Source organism: Cryptococcus depauperatus, chromosome 1 (genome assembly GCF_001720195.1).
Source record: "Cryptococcus depauperatus CBS 7841 chromosome 1, complete sequence".
NCBI lineage: Eukaryota > Fungi > Basidiomycota > Tremellomycetes > Tremellales > Cryptococcaceae > Cryptococcus > Cryptococcus depauperatus.
In genome coordinates this window covers 2,958,822-2,977,185 of record NC_089468.1, presented here as the reverse complement: position 1 = coordinate 2,977,185, position 18,364 = coordinate 2,958,822, and the positions used below count along the sequence as shown (strand labels likewise).

Genomic DNA, 18,364 nt, shown 5'->3' with positions numbered 1-18,364 from the left:
AAGTTGCTCTCAGGCACGGATTTATTATTTTTTAATCTTATCTTTACAATCCGTTTTACATTCCAATTATGATTGCTTTTCCAACTACATTTACAACTGTTTCAAGATATTATTGTAATATGACCGACAACTCTCCATGGAGGTAAAGCTGTTTCCGATCTGTCAATACTCAAATGGTTTTCCCCTCTTCTGTCCAATATATCATCCTCCCTCGCACGAAACGTCATCAACGTATCCAACATTCTGTACCGGATTTGGAAGAAGATAATGAACGAAACTTGTCTGAAAGAGAGGGCTTGGATGATTCAGTTGGTATACCTGGACCGATAGTAGAATTCGGGAGACCTGGAGGCGCAACGCTCAGCAAGCGGAAGGGAAGTTGGAAATGGATTTGGGCCGGGGAAGAACGACAAAGTGAGTTGAGCATACTTGAGGAATACGAGCGTATACATGTTGCAGGATCTAACAGGTTTAAAGATACAACATGGAAGATAAGCAATGAAGCAGAATGCTTTTATCCGGCCACTCGCCTACTGGAAAATATACCCAGCCATGAACTGTCTTTCCAAAGCGTTGTTGACTCTTCTGTAAGTATCCAATGGTGTTTGTGTATTTTGAACGCTTTTGAACAGGTTTTTCCCAGGTAAAATACGCTGAGCAATTGTGCCATCCATTTGAACGAGACGGCCTTCGTGATGCTATAAGTGATATCCTCAAGGAAGAGCACAACTCTGCTGGCCCATCTGGAACTTCGAAGCAACCAGCTGGATCTAAAGCCCATCATTTTACTGGCAAGACATCGCTAAAAGACCCTGATCAAAGCTCCATCGTTGCTGAAATTCACAACTCAAGAGGAAGATTCACCAAAACTTGGGTTGCTTTTCCTATTGGTAGCATTGGACATGAACTCAGTAAGTATCCGTTGGAGTGAAACAAAACCGAGAGAAGGCTCATTTTTTCGCCACAGATATTGCTCCTATACTTCCCACCTCTACTGCTAGGCTGGATAGAAGAAGTCGATATAGGTTCGCGCCAACATCAAAGCCGATTGAGACATTCCCTACACCAATCCTGCAAATATGTTCATCTGCAGTTGTGTCAGACTCCCGTGCAGATAGTATGTCCTTTATATGTGCTCGCCTCATGAAATTGGTGAATAGAATGTTGATGTTCCCAACCAGAAGATTCTACATCTCTACTTGTCCGACTTCAAGCAACAACTCATCTTGTCTCGTTGTATCCATCTTTTTCACCACCAGCCTACATCACATCCTCCGCTCGTGCCCAAATAAGCTATAGCGATACGGAAGGTCGGCGACATGTCGATGTCGTTCTAGATCCTGTAATTTGGGCAAAAGCACTTTTGGTGGACGAGGGTGGAGGTGTGTGGCTATGGTTGGAAGAGAAAAAAATTCAGAATGGAAGAATAGAAAAAACCATGAGCTTGTGAGCTACATATACTTTATAACTGCAGATTTCATAATTAAACGCAATCTGCGTTCGATAGGCACAAAGTCAGAGACAAGGTGACAGACGAAAGAGATCAATTCTTCCGTGTTGCTTTCGGCACTCGCTCTGGAACTGCCCTTGTTATTTCCGCAACCGAAGCAATCATTATTGATATTGACGATCCATCTCACCCTACTACGACAATTTTTAGCCTTCGAAGCAGAATACGTCGATTCCTATCCGTTGAGAAAACAGCAATGCAACGAAATTCAAAATGGACCTTGCTGGTTACTACTCAAGAAGTATTCTGGATTGATGAACGGCGAGGCGTTGTAGGACTTGGGTGGAAACATGATTATGGGAAGGTTCAAGATCTAAAAGCATTGATTCTGTCCGGATTACAAAAAGGTATGTTTATTTATTGGTCGTATTTGGGCTGTGCACATTTTGGGCCCAGGTGAAAGCGTTACCCTTTTGCACTCTTCAACAAGTCCGCTTCTCACTGCATTGACGACACCTTCATCTCACAAGCCACTCACACCATTCTATTTCCTCTCTGCCCCGTCTAGTCTCGCCTTCTCTTTACCAAAATATATCAACCCGATTGATCTTGTTTTCTTGAAACTACACTCAACGCGGTATCACCCCTCTCTTCTCGTACTATCTCATGACGGAGCTCTCTATTCTTATTCTCTTGTAGCACCAGCTTCTGATCAGAATGCCGAGATAGAGGGGAATAAAGACAAGATACCACTTATTGCTTACTGGGATGATGATGTAGTTTCTTGTGCTAAACAGGAGAGTAAGGAGATAGGAGCGGGAGAGGGATGGCAGGACAAAGCTAGTGTAAGCTGGACGGAAATAGATATGAGGTGGTTGATTGAAGCAATCACAGAGAATGCTAGTAGACAGTTAGGTTCTGGTACGGGACCCAGGGAGAATGAGGATACTGTGGAGGCTCTTGTCGCTGAGGGCTTCAGAAGTATTGATAGGCGAAACGAAGCGGATAACGAGAGCACAAAAGGGGAGCAAGCACAATATACAGCCGTTAAAAATCAAGAATTAAACGAGCAATGGGTTGATGAAGGCGATGGAGATAGCCAAATGGACGCCGATACCCAAAACTCGTATATGGAAGACACACAAGAGAGATTCATGGACAAAAATAAGAATGTAGGGCAGGGTAGTCTTGAGAGCAAATTTGAAGCGTACGGTCCTGTTCACGGTGATGATCATAACCCCATAGACGACGGAAGTGAAACTGGTTTACAATATTTGATACCACAAGAGTTTGAGAGATATCTCAGGGAGCTGGACGCGCCCATCGACAGTTTCCTGACACTGTATGTACAATCTCAAGCGTAGGGCTACCTTGACTGACTCTCTTAAAGCAACGAGCTGGCAAGAGACTTTCTTTTTCCGTTGCGCAGCTTTGATTCATTTTCAATGATTCCTATTCATTCCTACTCGATCCAGAGCACTTTGAAATCCTTACAATCTATCAATTTTGAAAAACATCTGATGGGCGTGGCTGTCTTGTCTGATGCATTACCGTCGCTCAACCAAAGTCGTCCATCGCTACTCATGAATGATCTGAAACCGTTGGATCTGTACAACAGCCTTGTCACATACTTTCCCACTCTTTCTCGGCGCGACAAACTCGCAACAGCCCAGCTCGTCATTAACCTTTACCTTTCATTCGTCATCTCCATTCCAGAAGACTGCCTTTCTAATCAAAAGACGGTACTTGATAGGATAGTCGATGAGAACGAGAAAGAACGAGATCACGAAGACGATTTCCTTCGAGCTGCACGTGCTCTCACCTTAGGAGATGATTCTCCGCCTCCTGTCGATATATTCGTTGTCAAGCCTCTTTTGAATGCTCATAATACGGATTCACATAGGTGGGAAGATTGTGATGACGGACGAAATGATCAGACAGACATCCCAGAAGAATTTGAAAAACGAATACAAACACTTACTGCCAGAGCTCTGGTAGATGATTGGAAGTTGGGCGAAGATCCTCATCAATGGACATGGAAAGGGGTAAAAGTCGGTGGTGGGCGTGTCAATCAGTCAACACATTATACAAGAAACGATCACGCCAGACCGATTAAGCCTCTTCCTTCGTCCCGTTCTCACCCCTTATTCCAAGCGCAATTCCGTTCACCTACTTCCCTACGATCTCCACAGACATTCGCTCACCTTATTCCACCTACGCTTGAGTCGTCCTATATTATGCCTGCTCTAACAACGACACCAGGCGTCTTACCTGGGGCAGAAATGAGGTCTTCACCACCACCTACTAATTCACAGATGGGTATTGAAGAAAGCCAAGCGACTCAAGAGGGCTCAATGGCTCGGGTAAGTACTCAAATAGAGCGAGGTAAGTTTGGTGGGAGAGAAAAAAAGAAAAAAGGAAAGAGACGACTCGGTGGGTTTTGAACCTTTATCTCTATTATACTGGTACATTATGAGTTTACAACGTAGAGAGACCTCTTGTTATTATTTATACAATGCATTTAAACATATTTATAAGACAACTGTCAAAAACGAGAATGAGAGGTCAATGCAAAAAGAAAACCGAAATTGATACTATATGTAAGGCGCTGTAAATAAAAAATGAGAATTTAGGGTTTGTAACCAAGCGCTATAGGCATGATATTCTTATTGATAAATCGCAGCAACGTCTTGCGTTTTCAAACAAGAGCCATCTTTTTCTTTCCCACTCCTCCTCTAAAGTTGCCCATTCCACCTACTCTATTTGCTGCCTGTGTCCTCTGGATTTGTGCAAAAGCTTCTAGTATATGGCAAGGCTGCAACGGCTGTCTTGCACTTGGCGGAGGTGCAAATAGAGAAGGCGTATTGGAAGATTTGGTTGTCGATTCTTTGACCGGAGATGCGGGTTTTTGTGGTTGCCCCGCCACTGGAGGTACAACCAACTTTGTTTTTTCCAACCTCTCTCTCAAATCCAGTGCAGTCACGCACAACGAGCGGACCATCTCAAAAGCAAGAAAGCCGAGAATGTCGACAATATCGTCATTTGGACGGACATCGAGGTACGCAGAGAAATTTATGAAATCCCGAAAGCGACGGGCACGACGGTAGGTAAAGGATGCTTGTCGGCATTCAGAGTATTGAGCGTACTCATTTTTGGTCATTTTTTTGGTAATTTCGTCCGCTTCCTAAATTACCAAAACATTTTAGCTTGGCCTTGAAAGGAAAGTGTACATAACTCACTTTGAGACGCTGCATTGAATCTTCATGAGCTTGAAGCTCGTCCTCGTCTTCATCATCTTCTTCCTCCTTCCCTGGCATACTCCTCAAGAACGTCTGAAATGGTGTCAAAACTTCCCAGGGAAGCTTGACCATTTGTTTTCTTCCCTTCATAGCTTTATCTTCATCCACTTCTAGTTCAATATCCTCTCCCGCTCGTTCTGCCTCTTCCTTGGCTCGCTTGCGAACATCTTTCCAGGAAAGGTACGTGCGGAGGCGATTGACTTTTCCGCGATCATCGCGAATCAAGAAGATGAGGTCTTCCGGTGAGAGAAAACGGGAAGAGCGGAGGTGGGTCAAGAGACGAGCACGAATGACCTATCCACTGTTAGAGGTTTACAAACAATGAATCAAGACATACAATTTCTATGATTTGACCACGGACAATGTCTTCTACGAGCTTGACAGTCTCTGGTAACGGCGTCTGAACTTCTCCAAAGACAAACATCTGGGACATGCAATTAGTTTTCCAGACATCCACAAAACGTTAAATCTTTCAACGCAGACCCAACAGGAACTCCCTTAATCTAAGCCAACGTAGCCATCACAAAAGCGGCCGTATTGAACATCAACTCACCATTTGTCGAATTTCCACCATATACTTGTGGTCACCCATATCCTCCCATCCCCATACACCACTCGCCTTGTTCTTCTTGCTCGGCCCGCGACGCTTATCATCTTCCTCTTCCTCGTCAGACTCTTCATCCAAAGGAGGAGTAGAACGCTTGCGAGTCCGGGTTGGCTGGGAGGATAGCAAGGTTGGGGCCGTCGAAGCCGGTGGATTGGCAGGAGGCGTTGGGAGGTGCATTGCGGGCAATGCGAGTGAAGACATGGCGTGCAGTCACAATTGGTCCGTCCACTCCTTTTTCTACCTTTTTATACCTTACCAAGGCCTTTCTCCATCAAAGCAAAGTTGCAAAGTTGCAAGATTCAAAGGTTGATTCGCTTGCAGTCCTGATAATAGAAGCGAAACGTTTTGCGGCCTTAAAACTCAATATTCCAGACTTAACCGTAAATACAACGATAAAAAGAAAAATCGCAAGAATAAAAGCAAATGCAAAACCAAGATACAATTCGATTCGTCTCAAAAGATAGACAAATTCAACCGTGCACCATTATTAATTGTCGTGTCCGCCCAAATTAGGAACATGACGGACATCATGGACATGGGAATGTAATAAAAGAGCAGAATTTCTTTTCTTTAATTGGAACTTTTACTTTTGTATTTATCATTTGGACCAGTAGGATATAAAATACATCCGTCTCTCGCTTTAGTTTGGTCAGTGTATCTCGACGGCATCCTCATATTCATCCGGTATACTCGGCTTGGCGTGTCCACACAACCTGGTAGCGAGCACCTACTTGCAAATTTGTCCTAGGATGGATGAGGCATTGGCAACACGGAAAGGTGTGTGTCTCAGTATCTTGACGGTTGAACTCATCACTGAGGATGGTTTGAACAATAGACGAGAAATGCTGTATGCTTGATTTATCCTGGTTGTATAGGGTTAGTCACTGACAACCTGAATTTGCCGAAAAGTCTTTAACCGAGTTTATTACGGCAGTCAGCGATTTTCAGATTAGGATGGATACTGCAAGATCTGTCGCAAAAGAGTGTCACGAAGCGTCAAACAGATGCAGCAGCATAGCAAAGGCGGGCCAGCGAAACGATAACCAAATCTTACGGATGAGTTGTCAACACTTGTAAATCATTCGCCAGCCATGATTCTCTCAACATTTTTCGTCGCAAGAGATGGAACCGTAAGGGTGGGTGGGTCTGCCGAAATGGTTCTAGAAAGGCAAAAAGAAATAGAAAAGCGAGCGAAAAACCTCGGAAATAACTCAAGATGCAAGTGTCTCGCGGAAGTTTGTCATCCCAAGCGTCTCAATGATATGCTATCGCGGATGTTTGCGAATACTCCATATTGCTCTCAAGTTTTATGCGCGACTGTTCCTTATCTTTGCTCTCCGAGTTCGTCGTCATGCTTGATTCAGTTCGCTCGGTTATAGACGGCATGAAGCATCGGACACTTTGGCAGCTCTCTTGCTGCTCGCTCAAATTTCGGGTTTGCTTCTTGTTCATCTCGTGGATATGCAGAGTCATCCGGTGAATTAGAGTACTCCACAGGCATAGAGACCTCGTCTATGGGCTAGAAGCGCTCGTCTGCGTCACCTATTGCTTGGGTTTGCATCATCGGTCTGTCCATGATTGTAAATTTACGAGTATGTCATGCACAAGATATATCGTCACCCTATTACAAGTTTGCAAGTTTGGCTCCCAAACCAAGAAGTCCGTCTTGCACAGCGAAACACACGTCATCTACAGCGCAAAATACGTTATCTTGCCAATGCATATATCCAGCTAGATACAAGATTTTTACCAACCAAGAAAAGGCAAGAATAGTGCCACCAGATGTCAAACACTCTGTCAAAAGAATACCAAGAAAAGGGGCTACCATTTGCTGAAATGCCAAAATCGCCAATTGCGTAAAAACTCGTCTATCGTCTCGCTTGTTGCATTCGTCCGTCGTAGCCGATTGATGATACGTAGGCCATGAACGCCAAAAGCGGGGTCCAGCAGTAAGACAGGGTTTGAAATGGATGAATCCGGCAATAACTGTCGGTTGTGCTGTGGCCCTGGCATCAACTTCCAAAATGCATGGTGATTGTTGAAAAGCGTCTTGTAGTCAGATAATCTAAGACTCTTGATTGGCGGCCAACAGTTACTAATTGACCGCTCAATCAGATGTGGTTAAAAAGAGATGCAGGTGAAGAATGAACCTGACAAGGCTGAATGTTCAACATGGTACAGCGAATATAAGAGTGGCTGAGTTGATGTCTAAAGCCTTCTCCCTTTGTCGGTTAGGCGCGGTACGATGACCAGATGAAATCTGCTCCAGTTATTCAGCCTGATGCAGCTTGCGTCGGTCAGGTCAGAGGTCAAATCATAAACTGGTAAGAGGTATTTGACTCAGATGTGACAGTTAAGTCGAGAGATTGGAGTAGTTGAGACATTTCGGCATTTGTCTCTGAAAAACTGAGGTCTGCGCCAAGTAAGAAAAACTGTGTCATGTCGTTCTTTGCCTTATCGTGGCTTCTTCGCTCTGACTGTTTGTCAAAAGCCCAAGTGTGAAGAAAATTAGACGGCGCTGAGCCATTTGTCTTTGCCACCATCCGTCGCAAGCAAGCTTTCAGCACCAGGCTCATGTCTCCATATTCGTGTCGTCAAGTCGTCAGATGCCGCAGCCAACTGTAGCCGTCAATATGTGTTTGAGATAGTAACAAACACAACTTACAATATCTTTCCCCCACTCAACCGAGCTAACTTCTTTTTCACGTTTGGACCCCCATGTCTTTTCAAGACCCAATCTCGTTGCTCCCTTTCCATTCGTATAAAGCGGAGATTGTGTATCCCAAGTCATTACGCCCCCCTTACAACTTCCAGATGCCAGATAGCGTCCATCATTTGACACAGATAATGTAAAATAGAAGCTTTGTATGAGCATGTTGGGGTCAGAGAAAACTTGAGGCCTGATGGCTTCCAAAAAGTCTGGCTCATCTGAGTTTTGATTGACTGCCGCAGAAGGTCGAAGAGTATGTATTTTTGAATCACCACAAAGAGCAAAAATGTCGCCAGTGACCGGAGACTCTACCATGGCGTTGACACTCCGTGGTCGACGCGAGGGAGAGGTGCCAGCGATAGTCGGGTCAGGAAGCATGCCCACAGCAGTGCAGGACGGACGAGGATCGGGACAGCGTTTGGTAGGGTTAGGAAAGCGTAAATCCCATAGTTTGACTATGCCATCAAAGGAACCACCAGATGCTAGAATGCCAGGCATCGACTTGAGCGCAAGAAGAGATGTTACAGAACGACTTGAGGTACGCTATGGTGTTGTCAACTATCAAGGTCTTAGAGTAATTTCACTCACGCCTTGTCGTCTGCCGTCTGAATGAGCACCTCTTAGCACCATGACAGGTTCAAGAATATGACTGTTCTGTTGAGCAGAAAAACCTGGTATACCATCGCGATATCTTTCCCTAGAGCCCGCTCTCTGCCTGTTAATTTCATACTCTCCTAGTTCAGGATCTTGCCCTCTGCAACGAACATCATATATGAGGATATTTCCATCACGGGCAGCGGAGGCAATGATAGAGGAAGCAAATGATGGGTCCAGTGTGGACCGGAGAGGATCTAAAAAGACTGATGTTTTCACCGAAGAAGTATGGCCCTTGAGAGTAGCCAGCAAAGTCGGGGTGGGAGTAGTGAGAGCGTGTAGACGAGATGTTTGATCGCCAGAGGCAGTCAACTAATCAAGCCATCAGTTAAGATCCACATCTTCTGTTGGCGGACACTCACAACTCGATTATCGTCCGCAGACCATTTCATATCAAAAACTGCGTTCCCATGGGCTCTCCACCACCAGCCCTTCGCCTCTCGATGCATCCCCGGGCCTTCATCGACATCAAGAATTCTTACGCCACCCTCTTCTCCTGCAACACCAATTAATCTTCTGAGACCTCTACTTCGAGCCTCTTGTGCCGTGTATTGTTTGCCAATGTGATTAAACGCAATTGCCATTGGAGGAGCAAAATCGCGCGGGCGACCGTCAGGTGGATGAACTGAAGGCAAGAGTATCGTTGAGGGAGGCGTAAGAGGATGATACGGTGCAAGAGAAGATAGAAGCGTATCAAGATAAGGCTTATATGGAGGTATCACTCATAGGTTGTCAACACTCAGTGGTAAACTAGGAAAAATTATACTCACAGATCTCTTCTCTAAAGCCTAGTTTTTGTCCGCTGATACCTAATCTTCTCCTCTTTCTTTTCCAAACACCAGCGCTACATGGGTTAGGCTCTACCCCGCGACCATTGCTGACTTTTCTCCGTTCGATGCCCCGGTCTTTGAATCGCTCGTAATTCGATGGAGTACTAGGGAGGAAGTAGTCGTGTATATTTTGTGAAGTTTTAGACCATAGTAGGGAATGGTCGTCTTCATTCTCGTCGACTAATAAATCTGCTGCGAATGACGCATTCCGCAACCCGCTACTGCTTGCATGTGGCGGCGAAGACGACGACAAGCCAAGACGAACTCGTCTCGACCCTTCGCTAGAACAACCGCTTGACCCTGGCTCGATATTCTCCTGATTGAATGGTTGCTTGCCTCCAGATAAAAAGATAGGTGCAAGTTTGGCTTTGGGTCTCTTGACGCCACTTGTTGACGCGTTACTGTTGGTCAGCGCACCTGCGTTGGTAGATGAACCTGCAGCCGCGCATTTTGAAGCAGACGAGATAGCGTTAGGCGAGAGAGATGTATTGGACTTGAGAGCTGCCAATGGCTCCCTGTCCATTTTAACTATTGCTGTTGCAAGCAATAACAAGAAAAGAACTTTTGAAATGAAAATTATAAATAATGGAGAATTAATATCTTTTTGGAATATAATAAAGATGCGAGATGGATCGTTGCCCTCCACCGCGTCCCAGGCACAGGCATCAAGCACAGATCACCGCGACTCGCGACTAAAACTTTTAGAGCTGACTCGACGTGTGAAGCCGCGTTCAATTTTTTTATAATAGATGATTACAATCAAAATATAAAGTCATTCTCTGTGATTATATCTCTTTTTCATCATGGGTATACACCGCTCATGGAATGAAAGCGAATCAAAGTCTATAATATACTCTGCCAAAACCCAAAGTGAAGAAACAGCGACATACAAGCATTCGTGGAATCAACTCTGCAAAGTCCCCATGACACATTATTCAAATCTTCTTTCCTTCATGCGTTGAGAATCCTCTTGCAAAAGCCTCTTGCAAAGTCGTGGCTGGCGGCGGAGCTCCTTCCACTGGTACAAGCTTCTCGTCCGTACCTTCTGCGATATTTTGCGCAAGCATGGCAAAAGGAGGCGCCACAATATCTCCCTGCAAATTGGGATCCGTCATAAGAAGAGGTTGTTCAATTTCGTTTGATACAGAGGCAATCTGTTCCAAAGCATGGAGCGTTACTTCTGTTTCACTACCGTGACTCTCGATGAGATGCGTCGGGGAGAGCAAAGGCTTCGACTTGATAGGTCTCTCTGTAGAGCTAATAGGTCCCATATTCACTTCTAAACCTTCCTCCAAACCTTTCAATAATGGAGAAACCCCTTCCATGCTTCTCATCTTGGCCTCTCCAGTCATGCTCTGCAACGCAAACTCGTACTCTCTTCTCTTCTCTTGATCTTGTCTCAAAGCCCAAAGGTCTTTAAGCTGATCGTCAGACAAAAGACGCGGGTGCCTGAAGTGACGGGATATGGCGCTCATCAATTTTTGTTGTTCTGGTTGTTTGAGGACGTCAGTAAGCGAAGGAAGATGTGTATCTTCAAAATCGAGGATAGGATCAGGAAAGAGTGTATCTGCTGATGGGATACAAGATGGATTGAGGGTATTCACAGTTGGGTAATCAATCATGGCAGGACAAGCCCATATGTATGGCCATGATGAACTTGGTGAATTGCCGTTGAGCTGTGCAGAGTTTGGAGTTAACAGATGGAACCCATAGGATAAATCGATTTTCTCAATAGGCATATGTATGGGTGGAGGTCGATCTGTTGAAACCGACGAGGCACGATAACACTCGTAGACTGTCCAAACAGCCCACCGAATCTGTGAAGAGGATTAACACTCGACATACTAGAGGACTGAGAGACTTGCAAGCTCAGACCACCACCAGACGTCCAAAGAGAGGTAGAATGAAGATGAAACTTCGCCCCACCATGCATCAGTATAGAGCTGAAATTCGTCGAAAGATGTAGGCCCGCTTCTCGCCGCGCTCTGCAGAGCGCCGTCTAAAGTACCGATCGGTGCATCTTTATTCTCGCTCGTTAATTCACCACCTGTCCTCAAATTATGTTGGAGTGTCTGGGAGTAGTGTACGATGCGAATGGTGGAGAGAATACCATGAGGTTTGAAAGCCTCGCGAAGGATTTTCCGTTCACGACATCTGTTTAATGGCGTCTCGTCAAAATGTTTTTTTATAAAATCTTGTAGCTGAAACTCGGATCAGTATCGCTTTTAGATCAAAATATCGGCCTTTTGACATACTCTGCGTTGTCTTTCGCGGATGGTTCGTCTATCATTCTTGGCTTCTTTTCGCTCCGGAGTCTTCTTGCGTCCTTTGTGGATTGACTGAATATATTTTCTTACCTTATCCTCCACTATAGACTCTGTCATGCATGGTCCATGCAATGGATGCTGTTGGCAAGCAACCACCGCATGCACAATAAAGTTTTTTGTCCTAGGTCATCTCAGCAACTCAGTGCAGCTTGTCAGAAGTAGTCTATTGTGTACTTACGGGATAGAATTAAGCTTACCCCAATTGGGCCTCCATACCTCTTGGCCAGATACGGGATCTGTAATCTTTCCATCTTTGGAAGCGGGCTCAGGATCAGGCCATTTGCATGGAGATAGGTTGCCTTGATAATCAGGAGTGGGCATCCCAATCAACCTTCGCACTGTTTCATGGACAATTCTCTATACCACCATTAGTTGAACAAGAATAAAATGCTGCTCTGCACTTTACCACAAGCTTCGCTTGGGACTCTGAGTCGCCATTGAATTCTTCCAGCGTTTGACTAGGTTCAGCGAGATTGGCTCTATCTGCCATTTCCGCTACATCTGCCGTGGCTATATCTGTCGTTGATTTTCTTGCTTTTGCCTTGAATCTTGATATAGGCGTCGGGGAGCGAGATCGTGCTCGTTTGTGAGACGATGGGTCGTCAAGAGACATAATATGTGATATATTCAACAGCGTTGAGATTGATTGTAGATGTAAATAAATCTTGGCTAGAAGGTGAAAAGCAAAGGTGGATTTATAAAGTGGAGGTAGATACTTATTTTATTTTATTTGGGGGGAACGTCCGAAGTAGTGGAAGGACGAAGACGCCGAATTTGTTGATATTGATGGACAAGAACACTCACAAAAGAATGAATTCTTAATAAGATATCGATGTCTTCTGCAGCTGGCCCGCGTAGAGATGTGACATATTTCCAAAGCATATCCACACTTATTATCAAGTGTCTGGCATAGCCTTATTATATCTGACCTTTTGTAATAATCCTCAAAGTATTTAGCTGTCACTTCGGAGAGCACTCTTCACTTCAATACGCCTGGAAGACATTAGTTGATACTGTATCATGATCATACAAACAGTGGGTCCCACGAATGCATCCGTTGGACTGCAACTCAGTCTGATTAGTCATGTACATGCAATCAAATCTTTCACCATCTTAATCTTCCTCCATACCCTCTTCCAATGCCGCCTTTGCTTTGTTTTCGGCTTCCTTCACCAATTCTTCAGGGACAAGAGCGTGCTTGTTGTTCGATTCCTCACACACCCATGTCATCTCAAGCTCAAAGTCCTTGTCTTTGTTTTCGTCGTGAACCAGGTAAACACTGATAAAGTCAGGGTTGGATGCTGCACACGCAAAGCAGTATAGCGACGTACATTCTGGCAAGCTCGTTGACAGCTTCTCTCACACTAATGGCTTGGCCACCTTCCGCCTCCTGTTGAACAATCTTCTCCAACTCTGTCTTTGCCAACGCCTTTCCTTTACCCATAGCACAAGCCCTATAGCCGTAATAGACGCCAGATGGTTCGAGACAGAATAATTTAGGGCCAGTCTTATCCACACCAGCGACAAGAGCCGACAAGCCAAAAGGTCTGACGGATCCGTAGGAAGTGTAGGCTTGAAGGTACGCCGACAGTCTGTCTGAAAGAATCTGCCATAAATACGTGAGCTCTAATCTTTTAGTTTATGCGCAACGAACGCTCAGCTTACTTGAACAGTGATGGGACTATTGTAATTATCCCTAAAATTGCTTGCCTCATCTCTTGCTCTAGATGCCAAATGCTTGCCGTCTGCCAAAAGGCCAGCACTAGCCATACCGATGTGTTCGTCCAAAGATGCAATTCGACGATTTGATCCCTTGACAAGAAGCTTCGAATGGAGGATTCGTTCAACGGCAAGGAGGACACCGTCTCGGCAACGGAGACCTATAGCAACGCTATATTGGGAGAATTGCGAATTCACATATCAAGCAGCAAAAACAACAAGAAAAGCAAAACTTCTCAGCTCCAAATTGTTTTGTTTATAGGCACTGCACTCACCCTGCAGCTTCGACAGCTTTGTTGGCATACTCGACCTATCCATAATGAGCACTACCAACAGATCACTACGATTCGTCCCACAACTCACCTGAAAAAGTCTCCCGTCTGGCGAATAAGTTGATACAGAAAGGTCATATCCAGTTCCTATTGAAGTCATTATTATGAGAGGCAATGAAACGGTTGACAAGTATAATAATAACTTGAGGAAAGACGCGCCAGCTTATCTCCTCCACTTTTATTCACACGTCATCGTTTGTCTATCACTTTAGTCTTGGGTGACTTTTTCCTAAACTAGAGAAAGAAACAGCAACATACATAGCATGAAACTCAATGAAAACACAGTTTTATTTGGCAACAATGTTATACTCATCCCTTACAGGTTTGTCAACTTGTTAATTGTGAAGAGCTGGGTACTGATAGGTCTCCTATAGGGCTGAACATGTGCTCGTGAGCTTCAAAGACAATGTCAAAAGTCAAGCAAGTTAACTTGGCTCATAGACTTATCACGAATGGATGAGGTCTCCAGAGCTATTAGAACTGACTGCAAGTGAGCCATTGAGCTTGGAAGAAGAATACGAGATGCAGCGTATGGCTCTTTGCACCCTTACATTAAAATCCAGCTGATGAGTTGTCTTGTAGGTAAATGGCATCAAGATGAAGATAGCAGGTAGAGTGTAATATGATTACTAGTCAAACTAACACTGATCTAGAACTAACCTTCATTCTTCTTGTTCGTCCACTATCAACAACGACAATTCTCTCTCCCTCGCAATTGAAACGATGTCGAATGATGGGCGACGTAAATTTGTTCTTGCCAGATGGAAAGAACGGTGAAGGCGAATGCGAGATCATGATTGCGTGTGAGCCTTGGTTATGTGGAAAGCGAGATGGTGCTGAAGAAATGATAGCACCGCAAGATCGAAGAAAAGGTTTTGCAGTCGAGGCTTTATCACTTTTGTAATATGATTCATTCTTCTGCTCTGGCTAATATATTGTAGTCTTAAATATTTGACAATCACTCTACCTCTTCCTCCATCCCAGCTCATAGCTAGGATAGGCTCCACAAACTTGCCCTCTGTTCAGCTTTTTAGAAAGCTGGGGTTCGGTATTGTTAAGCATGTCAAAGTGTTTAATGAGGTTGAATTGAGATGGGGTGTGGAGGATGCAAAAGGTTTGGAGAACGAGTTGGAGTTGCAGGATGTGACGCCTATAAAGTGGTGGGAACAGAGTCTTGAGGATCGGGTCGGGGTGTACGATGAGCCGGAAGTGTAGTACCAATGATTCCCTTGCGCCTTGACTATGATCTGATGCCGATTCGCGACATAATCAGTTCCCAGAATCCCATGCATCCTGTCATTGAAGTTTACTTGGCGTCGTCTTGAACTAGTCCCAAACTGACAATCACACCTGTAGCAGCCTTCTCCGCCGCCTTGCGAGCATCTTGTCCTTCTGAGAATTCTTTCTGTACGAAATGGGATCTGACTTCTTTGGCTCGGGCAATCTGAGCGTGAGGAGAGAATTAGAATTGAGATGGATGAGGGAGCGAGGGGAAGCAGCAGATAGATGTAAACGGGCAAAACAATTCAAACATCAGCATTGCCTTTACACACCAAGTCGATCCCTTTTCAGTCTCTTCCTGTCTAGATGTGTTGCTCTAATAAGAGTGCTGCTGCCCAGATTCTAGTAGATTCTATTTGAGGTCCGACCTCCCAAGCTACTCCCAGTTGACTGTATATTTGACTACTCCTCACGAAGCAGAACTCTCCGCTCAACTGTGGCTCCCAGATGCGCTTTTATTATTGAAAACTTGTGCTTACCTCTTTATGATGGTGTAAACACTCTAGGTAATCGTCTTTGGGGGCTATACAGTCGGAAGGCTTCTCAGCATTGGCGTAGCACTAAAGTTCGAAAGAATTTTGTGTAGTAAGGTTTCATCGTGTTAAATGTTGTAGCCAGAATTGATATAATGACGAAGGCATAAGAAAAAAGGCAGATATCAGCAAAACTGCAAAAGATAAAAAGTACAAACCTTGGAAAACTCTTGCCAGAAAGGGAAACATCTTGTTCGTCCTACTCTTCCGTCAATACCATTTCAAATGACTCTGTTTCCTTCTCTCTTCTGTTATCGCCCTCTGTTGTGATTTCCAAATGGCCATCGCTGGTACCACCGTCTCTCTACACTTAACATATCACAAATCTCAAACTTACCACCGGTATATCCAAAACCCGACTGAATTTCACTTTAGCATTTGCCAGACATTATGCAAACCCATGCAGACTCACAGCCATTGTGGTTAACTCTTGATGAGAACGAGTATTTTAGAAAAGTTGAGTGAAGTTGTAACTAATTGATATTTATAAACGAGCTATAGTTAATGAATGTGAGTAGTGATAAGAGAAATAAGTCCACGTCATTCTCTTATCAGTCATTGCCACCATTTCCACCCAACATATAAAAATGAGAAATATACATATTTTTGAATCAATCTTTCCATGCATAACACATGCATTTACTTTATTCTACTGCTTCAAACAGAAGCATTCATCCAAAGCCGAAATATATCTGGCTTTCCATGCACCTACAGCACATCACAAGACACAAAATCAAACATTTTCTCAGCTCTTTCTTCAATATACGACATTCAGCTCATATTTAAAGATAAGATATGGCGTATCTCAGGCATAGGCATAATGATGAGTAATCTTGACAGATTCGTCTTACGACCACCCATCTCTGAGAAGGTTAAGTTATTCAAGCAATAAGGAGGTATATATAGCATGGATAAGACTTTTTAGAATGGCTATAGAACCGCGCAAGATGACAAGCCACTTGGAAAGACGAAAGCTTACCGACGATGAGATTACTTTGGCTGGTGAGGTGAAAGAGATCATTCACACTATGGACGATAGTCAAGGGTATGTATGTGAGAGCAGCTTGCCAGTTGGAGCAAGGCAAGATGGGGACAAGGTATTTTTCGAGTCTGGTTCGGGCAGCAAGTGAGTGTTTATCTAGTCGTGAAATCAATTCTAATGCCAGATGGGATAGGTGCGTAAAACTTCCACTCAGCAAAATAGCTGTCAAAGATCTGTGGGAAGCTGGCGGACGTGCAGGAAGTCGGTTCTTTCAAGGTGATGTACACTACCTCAAGATTGCTCATCTCTCGCCCCGCATATCTTTACTAATCCTAGTAGCTTTTCCAACACGGCCTCACGCATGAGATTCTGGCCAGCTCCGCTATACCGGCATTATTGGCGAACCGCTTTACCCAGTCGCTCCAGCTTGTCCCAGTTGGCCTGTACGTTTACCCGCCTGGTTCTCGTTTGCAGCTTCCAGATAGTCCCAATGCAGAATACATTACCAAACCGAGTTCTCTCATACTTACCCTCCGTTTTACGGGAGACGACTCGGTCATCTATCACAATTTCATCAGTACCACCGTTACGTCAAATTTGTCTCTTCTAGCCGTCGAGGGCACCATCACATGGATTCATTTCTATATAACTTGCACATACAAGTTTCTTCCTATCTTATCCGGTACAGCCGTCCATCTGGTGTATGATGTGTTGATGGAGGAAGACAGACCGAGCATGAAGGCTATCTTGATGGATGAGAAACAGGCTCTCCAATTTATTCAAGCCAAGTTTAAAGAGATGCTCAAGGACGACTTTCTAGCCGAAGGCGGGGTGCTCGCCATTATTCTCTTGAGCGGATACTCGCCCAAAGAGCCAGACTTTGAAGAATATCCAAAGCCTAAATCAGTTCCTGATGCAAATGGGATTGTTGCAACGCTCCCTTCCAGGCTCAGAAATGCAGACAAGACGCTGCTGCAGATGATCAACAAATTGAAACTGGAATGGAAGTTTACAGCGGTATACAATCTGTACGTAACGGAGGACTACGAGGAAGAGAGCAGCCAGGAGACAGCAAACGAAGAGAACGACAGTGCCAGCGAGAAGCAAGTAGAAGACAGCGATGAAGTCACAGAGTTCCAGCAGGAAGATGATGGCGGAAGCGTAGAGGTATGTTTCCTACCTTTCTACACATCTGACCCATTACCAGATGAAACACTTTGTCCACAAAAAAAACCGTCTGGACTAGCATCGACTTTCAGTGCCTCCATGAAATCAGTTCTCCCACTGTACGGGTGAGAATAGCCAACTATGGTACAGTCAAAGACGAGAAACTCGTCTGGATTGCTGACCCGGCAGACTACTTTTTGCTCAACGAATACAAAGTGGATGATGGAACGGTGAGCATACGTTTCAATTGGCCTGGCTGAACAAGCATGGCAAGTCACAATCACCCTTGGTGTTGCCTTTCTGCTCACCCTTCCAACTGCTGGCTACCGTCTCGAGAATTTCGTCTGAAACTTGACCCCTTTACAAATACCTACTGTCTTTTACCTATTTCATCATACATGCATTATGATGTTGCGCTCGTAAGCCAACATCTCCATGTATCTCGGCTGGTTTCCCATTGCTTTCCGTCCAGG

General features: G+C 44.6%; 8 protein-coding genes across 8 annotated transcripts; 3 read left to right on the top strand and 5 right to left on the bottom strand.

The window, feature by feature from the left end:
• Positions 1-173: 173 nt before the first annotated feature.
• On the top strand, positions 174-3,894 carry L203_101170 (uncharacterized protein; the record flags this gene model as incomplete). The annotated part of the gene is made up of 8 exons (XM_066210615.1): positions 174-414; positions 478-587; positions 644-911; positions 968-1,117; positions 1,182-1,446; positions 1,508-1,857; positions 1,907-2,792; positions 2,841-3,894. 8 exons carry the CDS (start codon positions 174-176, stop codon positions 3,892-3,894), a joined length of 3,324 nt encoding a protein of 1,107 aa, XP_066066712.1.
• Positions 3,895-4,148: 254 nt separating this feature from the next.
• Positions 4,149-5,533, bottom strand: L203_101169 (uncharacterized protein; the record flags this gene model as incomplete). The annotated part of the gene is made up of 4 exons (XM_066210614.1): positions 4,149-4,634; positions 4,690-5,043; positions 5,087-5,173; positions 5,303-5,533. 4 exons carry the CDS (start codon positions 5,531-5,533, stop codon positions 4,149-4,151), a joined length of 1,158 nt encoding a protein of 385 aa, XP_066066711.1.
• A 2,331-nt stretch (positions 5,534-7,864) lies between these two features.
• L203_101168 (uncharacterized protein) lies at positions 7,865-10,073 on the bottom strand (the record flags this gene model as incomplete). Its single annotated transcript, XM_066210613.1, has 5 exons — positions 7,865-7,975; positions 8,022-8,609; positions 8,655-9,032; positions 9,083-9,441; positions 9,491-10,073. The coding sequence occupies 5 exons, from the start codon at positions 10,071-10,073 to the stop codon at positions 7,865-7,867; spliced, it is 2,019 nt and encodes a 672-aa protein (XP_066066710.1).
• A 412-nt stretch (positions 10,074-10,485) lies between these two features.
• L203_101167 (uncharacterized protein) lies at positions 10,486-12,490 on the bottom strand (the record flags this gene model as incomplete). Its single annotated transcript, XM_066210612.1, has 5 exons — positions 10,486-11,367; positions 11,416-11,751; positions 11,806-11,998; positions 12,056-12,234; positions 12,284-12,490. 5 exons carry the CDS (start codon positions 12,488-12,490, stop codon positions 10,486-10,488), a joined length of 1,797 nt encoding a protein of 598 aa, XP_066066709.1.
• A 500-nt stretch (positions 12,491-12,990) lies between these two features.
• L203_101166 (uncharacterized protein) lies at positions 12,991-14,028 on the bottom strand (the record flags this gene model as incomplete). Its single annotated transcript, XM_066210611.1, has 5 exons — positions 12,991-13,156; positions 13,209-13,483; positions 13,543-13,768; positions 13,872-13,906; positions 13,960-14,028. 5 exons carry the CDS (start codon positions 14,026-14,028, stop codon positions 12,991-12,993), a joined length of 771 nt encoding a protein of 256 aa, XP_066066708.1.
• A 163-nt stretch (positions 14,029-14,191) lies between these two features.
• Positions 14,192-15,143, top strand: L203_101165 (uncharacterized protein; the record flags this gene model as incomplete). Its single annotated transcript, XM_066210610.1, has 7 exons — positions 14,192-14,250; positions 14,303-14,318; positions 14,370-14,457; positions 14,511-14,534; positions 14,582-14,731; positions 14,780-14,828; positions 14,870-15,143. The coding sequence occupies 7 exons, from the start codon at positions 14,192-14,194 to the stop codon at positions 15,141-15,143; spliced, it is 660 nt and encodes a 219-aa protein (XP_066066707.1).
• Positions 15,144-15,234: 91 nt separating this feature from the next.
• L203_101164 (uncharacterized protein) lies at positions 15,235-16,160 on the bottom strand (the record flags this gene model as incomplete). The annotated part of the gene is made up of 5 exons (XM_066210609.1): positions 15,235-15,372; positions 15,689-15,769; positions 15,901-15,941; positions 16,080-16,101; positions 16,155-16,160. 5 exons carry the CDS (start codon positions 16,158-16,160, stop codon positions 15,235-15,237), a joined length of 288 nt encoding a protein of 95 aa, XP_066066706.1.
• Positions 16,161-16,668: 508 nt separating this feature from the next.
• L203_101163 (uncharacterized protein) lies at positions 16,669-18,246 on the top strand (the record flags this gene model as incomplete). The annotated part of the gene is made up of 5 exons (XM_066210608.1): positions 16,669-16,868; positions 16,918-17,005; positions 17,064-17,891; positions 17,984-18,121; positions 18,166-18,246. 5 exons carry the CDS (start codon positions 16,669-16,671, stop codon positions 18,244-18,246), a joined length of 1,335 nt encoding a protein of 444 aa, XP_066066705.1.
• Positions 18,247-18,364: the final 118 nt, after the last annotated feature.